The following is a 16037-nucleotide window of genomic DNA, read 5'->3' as shown; positions in this document are numbered from 1 at the left end:
CAAACAAACAAAAAATGACCCAACTTACTTTAAGAAACAGGGCAAACTGGAATATAGACAGTTCTCCACATGCAACTTACCTGAAGATACTGTACTACATAAAAATTTCAATTTTTATAGAGTTTCTCAACAGCTCAGGTAGATACACGTATTCAAAACATTTCAAGCTGTGTGGGTTGTTATACCACTCTGTTTTACTACCTGGGACAATGATGTCACATAAGTGTTTGCTGCGGACATAATTTTTATTTAATTTTGTTTACATGATTACAATTTATTATTAAATTTATTTATTAAATACAATTTAATATTGTTTCCATGATTTTGTATTATTTAATTCTAATAATACTATATTCAACAGTTACCTGGTAATAAGTGAGGATTTACTTCCTTTTCTATGGGTTCTTTTATGTGTATTTCCTAAAGAGAGAAAAAGTAATTATTACTTTGCAAAGATCGTACCTTCAACACATGCTGTAAATAGCAGTACTCTCCCTCTCAAATTCCTCACATTCTAGCAAACAGGCAAATTAAAATTAAGTAAAAAACTTCCAAAATTAATAAGGTTGCAGTGTGCTCCTTCCACTAAAGGTCAGTAGTCTACTAGCTAATTCACTGGTTTGTCACCCACAGTGTCAGTTACATGCTGTTGCAAAGGTAAAAAAGGAAAAGCGTTATTTGTATAAGTAACTGAGGGAAATAAAGCATTACTAATACTTTGAGTTCTCTCAGCACATGTAAACGGGTAAGCATAAGCTTAGTATTACAACACCATCTCCCAGAATTCATTCATAAGCTTTTCCACATATGACTTAACATTTGTTTCTAATGTACCCTTCACAGTTTTTCAAGCCTCATCCTTCACTATGTGTTTCTGATTTTCTTACACATATTACTGCAATCAAAGTACTGAAGTTACTTAAACAGTACTACCAACATTATAGAGAAAGGCATTTCAGAATCTCAGAGCCAAAACGTAAAACCACTCACAGGATATCCTTTAGTTTGGACCCAAATTCCACAAAACAACCTATTAAACTCTCAGTATCACTTATTCTAGCCTTGAGGCACTGACAGTTAGGCTAAAATCTCCAGTTGAAAAACTATTAAACTAGAGGACATGCTACACCCTTCCTGCTCAGCCAGTTCATAACTTCCTCCTCCAAGTCCAAATCACTTCATGCATTGGAGTCTTTCTGGAAAACTATTAGTTAACTGGAATCCCCCCTGGGGCCACAGCAGTAAGCAAGCTAATTTTAGTTTGCCACCAGCATCCAGAGTCAGATATTGCAAATCAAGGCAAGCAATCAAAAGGACACATAAGCAATAACAGTTTTGCTGGATTAAACACAGAGAAACAAAAGCCCCTGAGATAATCCCCCTTAGCCAATTCATATAAACACTTGCTCTAAGCACCCAGAGACCCAAAACAAAGCTTGAAGGCTGCACGGCAAAACTAAAACCACCAGAAAACCATGTCATAAGAACAGCAGAGATGTTCAAGACAGGTTGAAAAGAGGCAATGGTTATAAAATGAAAGTGGTGGTGGTGTGAAGAAAGAAATCTGTTAACTAGAGCTGGCAGCTAATGCAGAAAACAAAACAGTTTGCTGCCTTCAACTTCTAAGTGTGGATGTTGTACAAGTGAATTTTAATCAAAGTTCACGCTTGTCAGCTAAATAAACTCAAGCTCAACACTGCTGCATTCAGAGAAGACATACATACACGTTTTCCCAATGTTGTCTCTTCACCACTGGTAGCTTTAAGCTAAACACTGGGTTTACTAATGCCTTCTATAACAATGTAGCTTCTACAGCATATAGCTATACCTTCTACTCTCACTATTTGTGTGCAACTAAATGCAACACTGTTTGCTTACAAGGTATACGTCAACCATCACTGCTCCAGAACAGTAAAGCAGTATACTAGGTGCTTTTGTAGTAACTTTTATTTTGAGAGGTATCATAAGGCATGTAAGAACTACTGTTTGTGTATATATACTGCTTGAATGTTAGTACTTAGTGTCATGTGTACCGGTTTATGCTAGTGTTGGCAGATAAGACCCGAGTAAAAAAAATATTTGACCCCAAAGAAGTTCTTTGAGCTTATACTCATTTGTTAAAATGCAGTGAAGGTTTTATAACAGGTATCACAGAGGCAAGTAATTTTGAACAAGTGGTTTCTGTTTTGGTTGCAAGTTAAATTGGTTATCTTCTGAAAGGAATTAGAATTTTAATTAAATAGCATCACAGCAGATTAGAGACCTCCATCCAAACACTGAGATCAGCTTGTAAAATCCAGTTTCACTCTTTGTTGACAAAAACCCACAGACATTGAAATGCTTACTATGGGCAGAATTCCTAAAACATACAACAACTTCCAAGAGCTGAGCCTCCAGAAGAGTTCTATTTGAAAGTCAACATTTATATTCCCAAAATAAAATCATAAATATTTTAAAAACAGTTTTCATACATATGCACTATGGATAGCCAGAATGGAAGCCATGAACATTGCTGAAGAGTCTGTGCTGCTATGTTCATTTTCCAAGGGAGGATATTAAAATACATGATATTCTACTAATGTCACATTTTGTATTTGCTCTTTTAAGAAAGAAGGCAAAGATCTTTACAAAGAAAAGTTAACTCATTGTTAGTCAGTGCAAATTGTGTAGGAACCTGTAAATTTAGCTAACATCTCTATTCTGTTTCAACTTTATTTTCTAACAGATTTCAGTTTTGGGGCAACACAGATCTTAGGACTAACTTAATAGCCTGCTGACAGTACAACCATGCTTCTCAACACCCCTTTAATCCGTCACACAGTTCATACTCACCCACCCCTTTCATCCCTGGCTTTGTCTGACTACATGATGAGGTAATTTGGTTCATAATATCAGCTGGGAAGTCTGTACTTGTGCTACATTTGGCTTTGTTGTTATGGCCTATTGTTAACAAAACTGGCTCATCAACAGGTTAGGTGAGCACAGAAACAAAAGAAAGGGAAGCAGCAGAAGCAAGTCTGTCTCTTTCCACAAGCAACTAAATCCACCGAGACCTCAGGAAACTTCACCCTCTGAGCATTTGTGGAAGTTAAGCATGCAAGCACTTTCCATATATGACCACTGAAAGCCACGCACACCTCTAGATAAATACTTCATCTGTAGCTTCGCCATTCTGAAGGCCCCAAGCTGCATCGTGGGACTTCTTACTCAAGATACAACACAGGAAACCCTACTACTAGCAATAGCTAAAATCAGTACCCGTAGGACACCATGTAAATGACAAAAATTAACTTCAGATTGCCTCAGAAATGATAGAAACAAAGACCTCAATTTTGCTGAAGGTTTCAGAAACTTCTCAGAGATTCTTCTCACCTGTGCACTTACCTTGTGCAACATCCCTTTTTCAGGCTATCAAACAGCAACAGGCAATACAGCAACACCCCATAACAGCATAGACTACCATATCATACAAGAACTTCAGGCTGACAACATGTCACACCATACTAGTTCATACTGCATCTTCCTTCTTGTTTGTTCAAACTGACTTCAGCTGATAGCACTATGAAACCATGAAGTACCGGGGAAAGGAGACACCACGCTCCTTGCAGATTCTCTGCTTCAATGGGAGGGAGACAACACAGTAGAGAAACTGTTATTCTTAAGGAAAGGCTCACCTCTTATTTTCTTCCTGGTTTTTACCTGAGTATAGGGAACAACTGCACAGTTTGCAATACCCAGGGACTACATTCAGCTCTCTATTTAAAGGGGCTAAAATATACTCCCCAAGTCTGTCTGGGGAGACATGTCTTCCCCAAATGCTTAAGCATAAAAAAGCCTCACCACTGAGTTGAAGGCAGGAAGGTCAAGTAGCAGTTATGCTATATTAACAGAGTCACAGAATTATTTAGGTTGGAAAAGACCCTGAAGATCATCTAGTTCAGCCATTAACCTAACACTGACAGTTCCCAACTGCACCATATCCCCTAACAGGGCAGGAGAGAGATACCAAATAATTCCTGCTCTTTGTCCTAGAGCCTCACCACAACTGAGAGCAATTCCTTGCCTCCCACTCCACAGGAAGGTAAACAACTGTGGACTGGACAGAAAAGGAGTAAAAAGTGAAACACATTCCCTACATGCCAGAAACCAGATCTTGTCAGAGACTTTGGATTTTTTTAAATCGGTATTGCAAAATATGTATATTGACCGATTCATACTGGATGTAGCTCATCACTCTCAGCAGAGACTGTGTATACAGTCTGCTGCTCCAAATTATATGCTGTGAACTCTGAAGCTACCTTACCCCAGGGTCACCCATTTATCGATAGCTAGACATTTGTGCTAGAGATAATTCCCACAATCGACAACAAGATTTTTAGTAAACATACTGGAAAAAAACACTGTTTATTAGATTCAAGTAATGAAGGAACCAGTTATCACTTCCAGGGCTTCAGAAGCACTGGCTGAAACATTCTTCCAAAGCTGACACCAAATAGTAGGGCTATGAGAACAGAGGATATATGTTGATATATAGCTTTCCACAAGTAATATCTGCACAGGGAAGCTCTACATCATCATGAGGCTTGCTGTGAATATTTTTTTCTCATTTACTTATACTTCAATAAAAGACTAACAGAGGGCCAAGATAATTTTCTTAACTAAACATTAATGTTTAGCAGTTGTAAAAAACTGTATACTGAAATATTTGCAAGTTAGTTGTGGTGCTCCAACAAGTGAATATAGTCTTCCTGAGTAAAATAAATCAAACTTTTGTCTAACAGCATGGAATTTCATGCAAAAGAGGAAATACCTGTGCACCTGCTGAGCATATATTATGTATTCAGAAACAAACCACAACACATACTTGGTATTTTCTGAAAGACTTTCTTGGTCAAACAAGCCTAATCCCATGTTGTATGCCGTACAATCCAGAAGAGATACTTACTACACTTTAATAATAGTGCTGCAAATAATCTCTTAACTGCTTGTTCTCCTTCCTTTCACACTACATTAACCAATTAGATCATAGCACATGTTTTTCATGTCCGTTTCATCTTTTATCCTTTCCTCTTTCCTTACATTGTCCTGTCCATCTCCTCTGACTTCAACGCCCAGCTTCTCCCATGTCAGTCCAGAGTCCAGCTGTCCATTTGAACTCCCATTCCTCACACCACCCTTCAATTCCATCACTCCAATTTAGGAGCACCATACTATTTTAAAAGCTGTCACTACAGAACACACAGTATTGTCCCAAGATTTAAAAACAACAAGTATTCATAGTGGTTATGAGCTAAGAACAATGCACAATTTGAGAGACAAAGCACAAGAGGTATGAAAGTTACCCTCACAAGTCAGCAGCCTGATGTGTACCCCAGATTTCAGGGATAAGCAGCACGAAGTAGAACAAACTCTTAAAGTTTAAGGGCTAATACAAGAACTAATATCCTGTAAGAATAAACATGAAGGATTTAACTTTTAAGAAATCATGCACAAAAAGTAACACTAAATTTCAAATCAAGTTTAATACCTACATTTTTATTCAAAGGAAAACTTTTGAAGGAAAATATGATCCTGCTTGTTAACTTTGTAACTGCTTTCAGTTTTGAAATATTAAGAGTTAGAAATCACGAAGTAATTTACTGGTTCTTATTTCTATGTTTCTACAGACAAATATTAGTCTATGATCAGACATGTCAAAACATTGACTTTATACATGAGTATTCACCCCACTTCCTGCAGGGTAGCCAAGTCTGTCCTGAGGGGAAGTGTGTCATTAATATCAACATCCTACGGTCTCGCTCTCAACAGACCACTGATTGATCTGTGGTTCCATATAGCAGAGCATAACTAGGTTATATTTAGTCAGATGTCAAAAATGCTGCTTCTCCAGACATTCTGGGGCTTTGCAGCAGCAATTACTTCTGTTCCTTTAGTAAACATTTTCTGTTCACTCCTTACTTCCACCTTGCAATATATTAACATGAATACAGTTCCTGTTTCTTTTCATATTCAAACAAACCAAGCCCCAAAGCAGTTTAAAGCTAGCTTCATTATATTTTTCTGAACATTACCCTAGTGTGTCTCTCGGGTATCTGAGGATGGACTAAACAAGATGGGGCTAGAACAAAACTCGGCTCTGCCTGCTGCATTTTCTTTTTACAGGGCTCTCCTAACCTAGAAGCAGCAGCTTAAGATCTCAAACAACCTTCCAGGCAAACAAGGACAAGCCCAAAGAATCTGGAGGTTGCAAGCAAGGGGGACTACAGCATAACATTACTATATTGCTCTGTATTGCATAGTGGTTGACAGAAAACCTTGCTGCAAGTCAGAAGTATAAAGAGATTCAAGGCAAGGCTCCATTAATTCACTGACAAGTCCACCATTAACCCAAATGCTGTCTAGATGTAACCTTGAGCTCATGAAGTCCCGGAGCTGCTGTTTCCCACCTTTTGACAGCATCTACCAGAAGAAACATCACACTGAACATACCTGCCACCTGTACTCTTCCCCAGGCATCTGGCAGTTATGCTATCTTAATGAAAGTTCCCAGTTAATCCATCTTATGTGGAACATAGTTTGGTCAAGTATTTCCACTGTTTGATCAGTCTAGCTCCAATTTGAAAACTCAGCTACATAAAAGTTAACATGTACAGGAAATTTGTGTTCAGAAAGCTATTTTTCTCAGGTACATATAGAATAGAGCTCCTTGAGAGATGCTCACTTCTGCTTATTTTAGGATTATCTAATCAACATGCTTTTTCCAGATCCCCAAATAGCCTCACAGGTTTCATCGTATATCTAAAATTTCATTTTTAATTTTCATAAAACCCACTGAAGTCTTCAGCTTCCTGTGTAACCATCCCATTAAGGCAAGTCATAGGCTGTCAAAAGAGAATACCTAACAGAGCAAAGAGTTAACCTGCTTTACTTTCTACTGGCATCAGACCTCAGTTACACTAAGCTTTTGAAGGTGCAAAAGAGACATCAATTCTATGGCAGAAGTCAGGTCGATATTTCAAAGCTTCTGCTGCAAAAGTCCATTAAATTGTTAATTTTAAGTGCATAAAGGAGACGGTTAAAAGCAGCATGAATACATAGAGTGAGTGACTGCAAGCTCCAGTGGATCAGGATATTTCATTAAGAGCTTCATCTTCCATTAATAAATACCTTTGTTATTCTACCTGCAGCTATCAGGATCATACTTGAGGAGTTACATTACTGTAGTTATAATCAAGTTAAAATAGTCTTTATTATTTGGTATCTTACTGCACTACATATATTTGACTTGCACCTTTTCCCACTAGCCATTTTTTTCCTAGCAAGCTTTAATCATCCAGTATGCTCATTTAAACACTGAAGTGTCTTTCAGTAAGTCCAACAAGTGAAGTTCTTACCTTCACAAAATTCCATTCCTTGAGCACACACCTTTTTGTATATTTGTACAACGTACTTTGCTAATGTGAAAGACTGACTTCACACAGATATATTAGCTGACTCCAGAAATATTTGCACCTACCATTTACATCCATTTACACTGGGAAATACAAGTCACATGATTGAAAACTTTTGACATAAACTGATGAAACCTACAAGTCAGCAGGGCTGAACAACATATAAAACCAGAGTTGCTACCACAAAATAAGGACCTAAGTTTTAAACAGCACAGATGACTTAAGCCATAGTAACTCTGCATTATGTCAGATTCAGTGAAAAATAAAACCAGCAGATTCTCCAACGACCTATCAGTGAGAAACTCCATACTAATTAAAAAAACAAACAAAAATCTCTTGCTCAAGAAGCTCTCAAGAGCACTGAAAAATTAAGAACAAGCAGTTTGACACAGATTATAAAGAACTACAGAGGGGGAAAAAAAACAAGCCCACAAATGGCTAGTTTTCATGAAGATTGGTCTTCCTAGAAAACAGAAATAAGAATGAAGGAGTACTGAGTAACAATACTGATCTAATACCATCTGCTAACAACATGAGCTCAGTAAATTGAGTCTAAAGCCACTTCAATCAAACTGCCAACATAAGGTTCAATAAATAAGTGAAAGGACAACAGGAAGAACAATATGAAAGATATGCACGGCCAAGAGTTCAACATCAAGATGCTAAGGAAAGAGACTCAGGGCTTTACAGGGACAAAACCGAAAAGAAGGAGTTTACAAAGAGAGCATACATTGGGAGTGATGTTGAGGGTCATTAAGAAATACAATCTGACAGTCACAACAGCCGCCTGACATCTGGTCACTGCTTACAAAAAACAATGCAAGCGAAGTACCAGAAAAACTGCCAGCTTAAGACTGACCAGTCAACTACATTTTTTAAGCTTCCTCGAAAAGCAACAAGCAAGAGGTTTCCCCCTCGTCCTCGGGGAAGCACCTTCGAGGCACCAGACATACAAGCCCTAACAACACTCGCACCAGCCCTGCTCCAGCCGCACGCCCGCCCCCGTCCCACCACCGAGCTCTTCAGAGCCCCCCGCAGAAGACTGCGAAACCCGGGAGAGGGGCGACGGGAGCGGCAGCACGGGTGGAGCCCGCGCAGTTCCCCCCCCACCGCCCACCCACCCCTCCCTCCCGCCCGGCCCGACCGCGCACGGCGGCTCCCGCGGCTCTGACGAGACCCCCAGCCGGCCCGCGCAGGGCTCCCCGCCGCCCTGCGGGCCGGGGATGCGGCGGCCTGACAGCTCCCCCCGCCCGCACCTCCCGCGGCCCGCTCCCTCGCGGCGCCCCGCCGCAGCCCCCCTCAGCGGCGGAGGCCGCGCCCGCCCGCCCGCCCGCCCCGCACCTCCGGGCTGATGTAGGACACGAAGGAGGGCTTGGCTGCCTTGGCCCCGCTGCCCAACATGGCTCCGGCCGCCTCCCGTCTGCCCCTGGAGCCCGCGGCGGCACCGGCCGGCGGCGGCACCGCTTAGCAGGGCGGCTCCTCCTCCGGGGGGCCACGGCGGGAGAGAGCCGGCAGCACGCGCTACAGTATCCGGCACACGCAATCGACCCCGCCCATACCCGGCTCCTGCCCACCCGCCCTGCCGCCGGCCATTTCTGGAGCACCGCCTCCCCACCGCCCCCCCCTTCATTGGGCGAAGCCGCTGTCAGTCATAAGTGCGCCCACTTCCTATTGGCTGCGAGGCCGTGCGCCTGGAGGAGGCGGGCCGGTGGCCGGAGGAGAGGGAGCGCGAGGTGGGGCGGAGGCGGCGGCGGCGGCGGCGTCTATCCCCGGGCCGGGCCGCCGGAGGCGGCCGCCGCAGGGCTGGGAGCGGCGTCGCCCAGCACCGGGTGCGCTTGAGGCAGCCGTGTCTGTGCCCGTGCTGGTGATGAGCACCCCGCTCTTCGCACCCGCGCGGGGTGGCGGCAGCGCGTGAGCGGCGGTGAGGGAGCAGCCGCGGCCTCCGGTTTCTCCCGCGGGGTACCCCCGCCGCTCTGCCTGCTGCCGGGTGCCTGCCTGTGACGGCAGCGCGTCCTGCGCCGCGCTTCCCTCGGCCTGCGCTGCACGGGTCGAGCTCACCGGGTTCCCACTGAAATGTTTTCATTCCAGGGTAACCGCGTCTATTTTGCATCACTGTGCAGACTGCCCGCTCTTGCCTGTTCTGTGGTCAAGTTGTCTCTTTCTTTAAATCGTCTATCGCACAGGTTCTTACTCAGCCGCAAAGTGCCTGTGTAGTATACATGCACGCTCGTAAGAAAACTCTCTGTTAGGTAAAATCTGAAGAAAGCATTGAGACGCTGAGTTTTATTCAGCAGGAGAGGTGCAAGGAAAATGACATGAAACAAGCTCTCCATTAAATAACCTTCTAAATCCTCTAAAACCTGACTGCTGATACACCCCGATATGTCCTCTGCTCAATGTCTATTAAAGTGTCACAGTCACAGCCTCCCCGGAATGTTGTCTTTGGACACTGTATAATCAGAGCTGTAAATAAACACCAGGTTTACCAGGTATCTAGGTTACTTTTAAAAGCTTAACTTTTATGTGGATACAGAACAATGCAAATACTGTCAGCTGCCTGTGGCAATGCAGCAGGACTACCCAGCAATTTAAATGATGAATGGTAACCCAGGCGACAATTTGCTTACAGAGTAGGCTTTATGGAAATATTTTTACAAAAATAAAACATATTTTACAACCTTCAATAGACCACAGGAGGTGAAAATAAATAGCTCCTTCAAATATTATTTATAAGCACTTTTCATATCACTCCCCCTCTTTTTCTTGTAATATTTTACTTTATTTACCTTGGTCCAAACCAGACCTGGGAAAACTAAAGGAGGAAGAGGTACATGGAGTCATAAGACAGCATGTATAAAAATAAAATGGAGTGACTGTTTTAACTCATAAATACATTAATTTCCCTAGTTTCAGTCTCAAACTCAAGGAATGACAAGTCTTTTGGATTTAATCACCTTCTGCCTGAAAAAAAGAAGACTCTGAGATTAAGTTTATTTAGTAGTTTCACAACAGAGGCTATTCTGGTGTGGGATCCCATGCAGATGAGCTCTCACGTTTCACTCCACAGCTGCTTCCACATCATTCTTTTACATTGCATCCGACCTCAGCTGTATAGGTCAAAAGCACAGCCCATGAGATTACGTTGGTGTGAATCTAGGGTGAGGAGAAAATTAGGAGAGCACCTCCACACTCACCAGTGTATTATAATACACAAAGAAAGAGAATAGCACTATAAAAACTTAATCTTTGAAAGCATCTGAATTTGCAGTGGCAACAGCAGGACTACCCCCAAGCATGCCCTGAAATTTACAGCAGACTAAGGCAAAAAGCAGCTACTTACTGGAATAGCATATATCAGAGAGGAAGGGATGTTTTGACACCAGGCCAGAGTCTTAACTCCAATGGGAAGTGCAAAAGGAGCTTTAATTCCCACATAGCACATGGGAATTCATTCTGCAACATCTCATCAAAAAAAGCTCTACATGCAAAAAATTGGAATGTAACAGCTATTCTTCATCAGCAGAATATCCACATGGCCCCATGTCATGTTCCTGGTAATGGGCAGGGAGTGCCCCTTCCTGGGGTTTGGTCCCCAGGCTGCCAAATGTGCTGGGCTGAACCCATTGTGGAAGAGATTTGAAGACCTCTTCGTGGAATTTGAGGGCTGGATCCAGATTCCTACTTCATCAGTCAGTGTGTTCATCTTTTCTGGAATGGAAGAAACAAAGCTACCACACATGCAAGTTAACTTACCTCAGAAAAGTACATTTGTATCTGAAAAGGCCAGCTGCAACACAGACACTGTGCCCCAACAGATTACAGAGCACCGAGAGCTTTGGTGACCACTGAACACAGCTTTGTATCACATTTCAGCTTTTCTGAGCCTTGGACTCTGTAAACCTTTGGTGCCTTGAGGAGTCCCAAAGGTGCTCGGATGGGCAGGGTTTGCAGGTCAACTGTGTGTTGTGGGCACTTTGGTGTAGGTTGGGCAAGTGTAGTGAACTAAGTGTTAAAAGCCATTCCTGAGTATTGAGCAAACTTGCATGACTACATCTGATTTTCTACTCCCTATTTCCTCTTTTTGAAGTAAATAAAAGGAATCTTTGCCCTGCAAAGGCACAGGTGTGTACAGAGCTTCCATTCCAGGGTGGTAAATCATTGGCAGGGCTCTGAGGCTGTGCTTCCCCTTTGACCCCTCATGATGGCTGGATCCAGGTCTGGAGACTGCTTTTAGTAAATGCACTTTCAAAGTTGATACAGGTAAAGATTTTGAAGTAGCAGCTGGGAAGAGAATCCCTCAAAATTACCATTTGTCAAGGTTTCCCGATTCTCCTCTTCTATCCAGAAAAGCTACCTGGGTAGAAATTGAAGATTTTTCTTTTTTTTACACTTCTCTGGGCATTACCAGAACAATTGCCCTTAGATGTAGAAATTGTGGTATTACTGTAGTATATGCATAATTAGCCTGACACTTCCCAGAGCATCACAAATGGCCAATGCATGCTCAGAAGGTAGGAGGTGTCCCAAAAGTGTTGGATTTACCTCAGGTATACAGAGATCAGCCATGCATGCTGGGTCTGATACTCCCTATTTCTGTGGTTCAGTTAAATAACTCAGTTTAGGGCTTAGTATATTAAACAGTATGAGACCACATTAAAGTAGCTGAAATCAGTATACAAGAAATGTAGAAGACTTAAGACAAAGCTGGAAGTCAGATTACTGGAAACTCTCAAAATAAAAACTGGAAATGAGGAATGTACTGTGATGTCCTTCGGGGAAAGGTCAGCAAATCAGTCTGCCTATAAACAGCCGGCAGCTATCTCGGCTTTACACAGGTTAAGATAATTTCCTACTGAACATCATGTAAGTTAGCTTTATGCAAATTAAGGCAATTCTATATTAAAAAAAAAGGAAGATTAAAAAAGGGCTAAGATGATGCTTTTAGCACTGAATTCACATTGACATTTTCATCTGCTGGTAGTTTCAGGTGTCCTTTGGGAGTTAGCCTCCTAACTCGGTTCAGATTTCATCCTTTACAGTCTGACATCTTCATAGTGAACTCCAAGGTAGTATTTAGAGCTGTGGAATATAACCATTTGTTTTCATTCTCATTTACTAAGTATATAGTCAGAGATTGTTTAATACTGTCCTATATGAATTCTTCATCTTTTATCTTTGTTGCAGTGTTCTTTCTTTACTGACTATATTGTGCATTTTGATTTTTTAAGCAGAGTTTTCTATTTATTGTTGTGAGAACATAATTTCTTTGGAGAGGTTTCATGTAAATCTCCCAAGTAAAGGGAAAGCAGCTCTATACTAGCTTTCCTCAGCTGAAACCTCTGGCTCTGACTCCTGTACCATCCCATGTCTTAGTCCTGGGACATGATGTGCCCAGTTCCTCCCTGAAGGTGGTTGAAGAGATGCATTTTATTTCTCTAAGTAAAGCTGTCTGGGAGGTCCCATGTGTCCAGTTCATGACTCAGATGGCAAACAGAGGTTCCTTCAGTGGCAGCAATACAGACCATTGCAATTTAATGTCTATCCCCTAATTACTGAATGTTTTTGTTCTACAAGGGCCTTCCAGAGCTAATGAGCAAACTGAAATTTAAAGTCTCAGTCAAGTGATAGTCTAGATATCAAAAGGTTGTAGAGAGGGGCCATGGGGGCATCCCACCATTTACCAGAAAGGTTGATCTGCCATTTGGGGCATATAGTGCCAAAACATGAATGCAGAAGAGTGCAAGACCAAATTAACAAGTACATAATGAAGAGTAGGACAGAGGCATTAACTGCTGAGAACACACCCTGGACCAGAGTGTTTACTTTAGTCATAGAGACGCAGCTGTTTTATACTTGAGGATGAAAAACAAAGAATTGCTATGAAAGCTGTGAAAACTGAGGGAACAAAGCACCTCACATCTAACAGCAAAATTACCTTCTTTTCTTAGCTACAAGTGGGAGAAGAGGAAGTGAGTAACTAATAACTCTACTCACCCAAGGAAGCATGGGTATCAGAAACAGAAGTTCCCCACCTTTTTTTAGCTCTCTTGAAAGCAAGCACAATTACTTGTTCATGGGCACACACAGACTTCTTTGTTGTGTGGTAAACCTCTTCCTTTTATTCTCCAAAGGGCTGTGAATCCTGATTACTTCAGGCTGGAGGCTTCTTAACAGTACCCAAAAGGTGAGCCAAACCCCATCCATATCAGGAGAAAGCCTACACCACGGCTGGATGTGAGGCAGAGTTAAATCAGGGCTCACCCCTCACCCTCAGTTCTCAACCTGCAGTTCAAAGGGAGGCACTAAAGATCATGAGCTCTTAGAAAACAAGAATGGTAAATAGTTATATGGTCATCCTGATATCAAAGAGCTTGAATTGCCTCTTCTGTCTTGGAATGAACCCCAGGAAAGAAAAGAGCAATGTTCAGCTCCCAGTTTGGATGCCAATCTCTAGGCTGGGTGGTGGAAAAAGCTGCCAAGGCATCCATGCTGGAGTTACTGGGTGGCCCTGATTCTTTCTGCCCAAGTAACTTCTCCAAACACAGTGTGGATGGAAAGTCCTGGGGGAAGGTTTCCAGCTATCCATCACCAGTGGAAAGCATCTAGTTAAATAGCCGTTCCCTGCAGGACTCTTCCTACTGGGCATAAGGACTCCTGCTCTGGGAAAAGAGAAGCTAGTGAGAACCATCCAGCATCTGAGTCACGGAGTACAGGACAGGCAGGTTCCAGCATATCCGTAGGGAGAAATATTCGGTATTATGCCTAGACGATAGCCCCTTCTCTTTTTAAAAAAAGTACACAGAGTCATGAAGCTTTTGCTAGCAGTGTCCTGTCTCTTCTGTTCTTTCCTTTAGCAGTGAAAATTGTATCTAGTGCATAACTGCAGTAAAAAATGTGCTTGTTTTACTTTGCTTACCAGGCCCTTGACATACTCTTGGCTTTATTTTCTAATGAAATATGCATGTGTGAGTCACTAATCGTGGATGTCGGGTATTGAGAGAAGCCATCCAGCTGAATGCTCATGCTGTCGTACCCAGTTTCCATACAGCTGCTGTAACTAAAAAATCCAGCCTAGATAATTTAAGAAACAGGCACAAACCTACCCCTTAAGGAAAGCTACATGCTCCTTAGCAGAAACTAATGGTAAAACACAAATGGGAGACTAGAGGCTGGCTCTAGCTTCCCATTTTTGTCCCTGACTCCAGAAAGGCCTTTGTCTGAGTCCGGTAAACCTTTATTTGGCTAAGACAAATGAATCTTTGAAGAAGCAAACTTTGTAGAAGCAGCAAATCTTGTAAAAGAAATCTCATAAACCCATATGTTCTTCCCTGTTAACAACTGTCTTTGATTTGCTAGAACATTTTTCTCCAGAATTGCTGTGGTTTTCAGCTCCAGGACTTTGGAAAGTTTCTTGACCAAACTTTCTAGAATTAAAACATATTCACACTGATGCCTGCATGGGAATTGGCATGCCTGAATGTCAGATGGGTATTCAGAAACATTTGTCTTGGGGACTCCAGAACTAACCTGTGCTTCCAGAATGCCAGAAGGTTTTTCCACGGGGATACGTTATTTTAACTCTTCTACTCTTTTCTGATGCATGGGTGACATTTGTAGAGGTACTATTCCTCAGGGAGAATATATAAATGAGCAGAGGGTTGGTGGAAATTTCTTGTGTGGACTTTGTTCCAAGACCTTGGCTTTCAGATCTGTTTTCTCTTACTCTGCTTCACTGCTCCTTGGGAAACACTTCAGCCCTGGCTACTCCTGTAATAGGAGCTCTGAACTGGTCACATAGCTTGTAAATTGGCACATCTTATGCCTTTGGATATGCTGGAGAACATGCTGGGTACATTAGTTAAAACATCCAGAACCCTGGTTTATGATTTACCGCTGCCATATGAGGAATACTTATCCTGAATCTCTTGCCCTGAAGTCACCTCTGGGGGCAGCTGCAAGAAGTTTCTTAAGAAATGGATTCAAGAAAGCAAAAATGCTCACCCAAGAGTTGCATCTGAAATATCCCTTTCCTCTTGTTCTCAATGATTTGCCATATCTTCTGACAAACATTTTATCAAGTGTTCCTTTATAACTTCTTTCTCAGGCTGCCTTTCTCAGTGGGAATCTCTGCCTCAGAGAAGTTCTATAGCTCATTTTGTCTTTGCAGCCCTGCAGTGACTCTGGACAAATTGAATTTATCTTCTCTCTTCTCCTATGCCTACACTGAAATGTTTCATTTCTTTACTCCCAAAAGTATTTCCTTCTAATTTATTCATAGGATAGTGCTGATTGTGTTTCCAACCACTGCTCTCTTCTTATGCACTAGCAGAGGTTTTATATTGGATTTTGCTGCCATGGCAACTTTATTTATTTATTTATTTTAAAATTCTTTTAAAATACATTCTTTGACAATAGAGGGGAACACTGGAGTAGCTGAAACATCACATTTTTCACTTTGTTCTTGTCATGGCAAGGTGAAAATTAACTCTGCCTTTCTGAAAGGAAGCTGCTGCTAGCGACACAGCGCTCTCTGCTGCTGTGAGCACACAGAGACATTTCAATTAGCCCAGCTAAGCCTGTTGATTT

At 42.1% G+C, this 16037-nt stretch overlaps 1 protein-coding gene across 2 annotated transcripts in view; it reads right to left on the bottom strand.

Annotated features, from left to right (window-relative positions):
• MTMR12 (myotubularin related protein 12) overlaps positions 1–8980 on the bottom strand; it is a 34574-nt gene extending 25594 nt beyond the window's left edge. For both annotated transcript variants that reach the window (XM_074813032.1, XM_074813033.1), the window contains exons 1-2: positions 8793–8980; positions 366–420 (exon numbers count right to left, since the gene is read on the bottom strand). In XM_074813032.1, the coding sequence (XP_074669133.1) occupies positions 366–420; positions 8793–8852 (115 nt within the window). In that variant the 5' untranslated portion in view covers positions 8853–8980. The remainder of the gene's footprint in view (positions 1–365; positions 421–8792) is intronic.
• Positions 8981–16037: the final 7057 nt, after the last annotated feature.

Source organism: Strix aluco, chromosome Z (genome assembly GCF_031877795.1).
Source record: "Strix aluco isolate bStrAlu1 chromosome Z, bStrAlu1.hap1, whole genome shotgun sequence".
Taxonomy (NCBI): Eukaryota; Metazoa; Chordata; class Aves; order Strigiformes; family Strigidae; genus Strix; species Strix aluco.
Note: the sequence above shows the minus strand (reverse complement) of the source record. Positions and strands in the feature narration are given on the sequence as shown.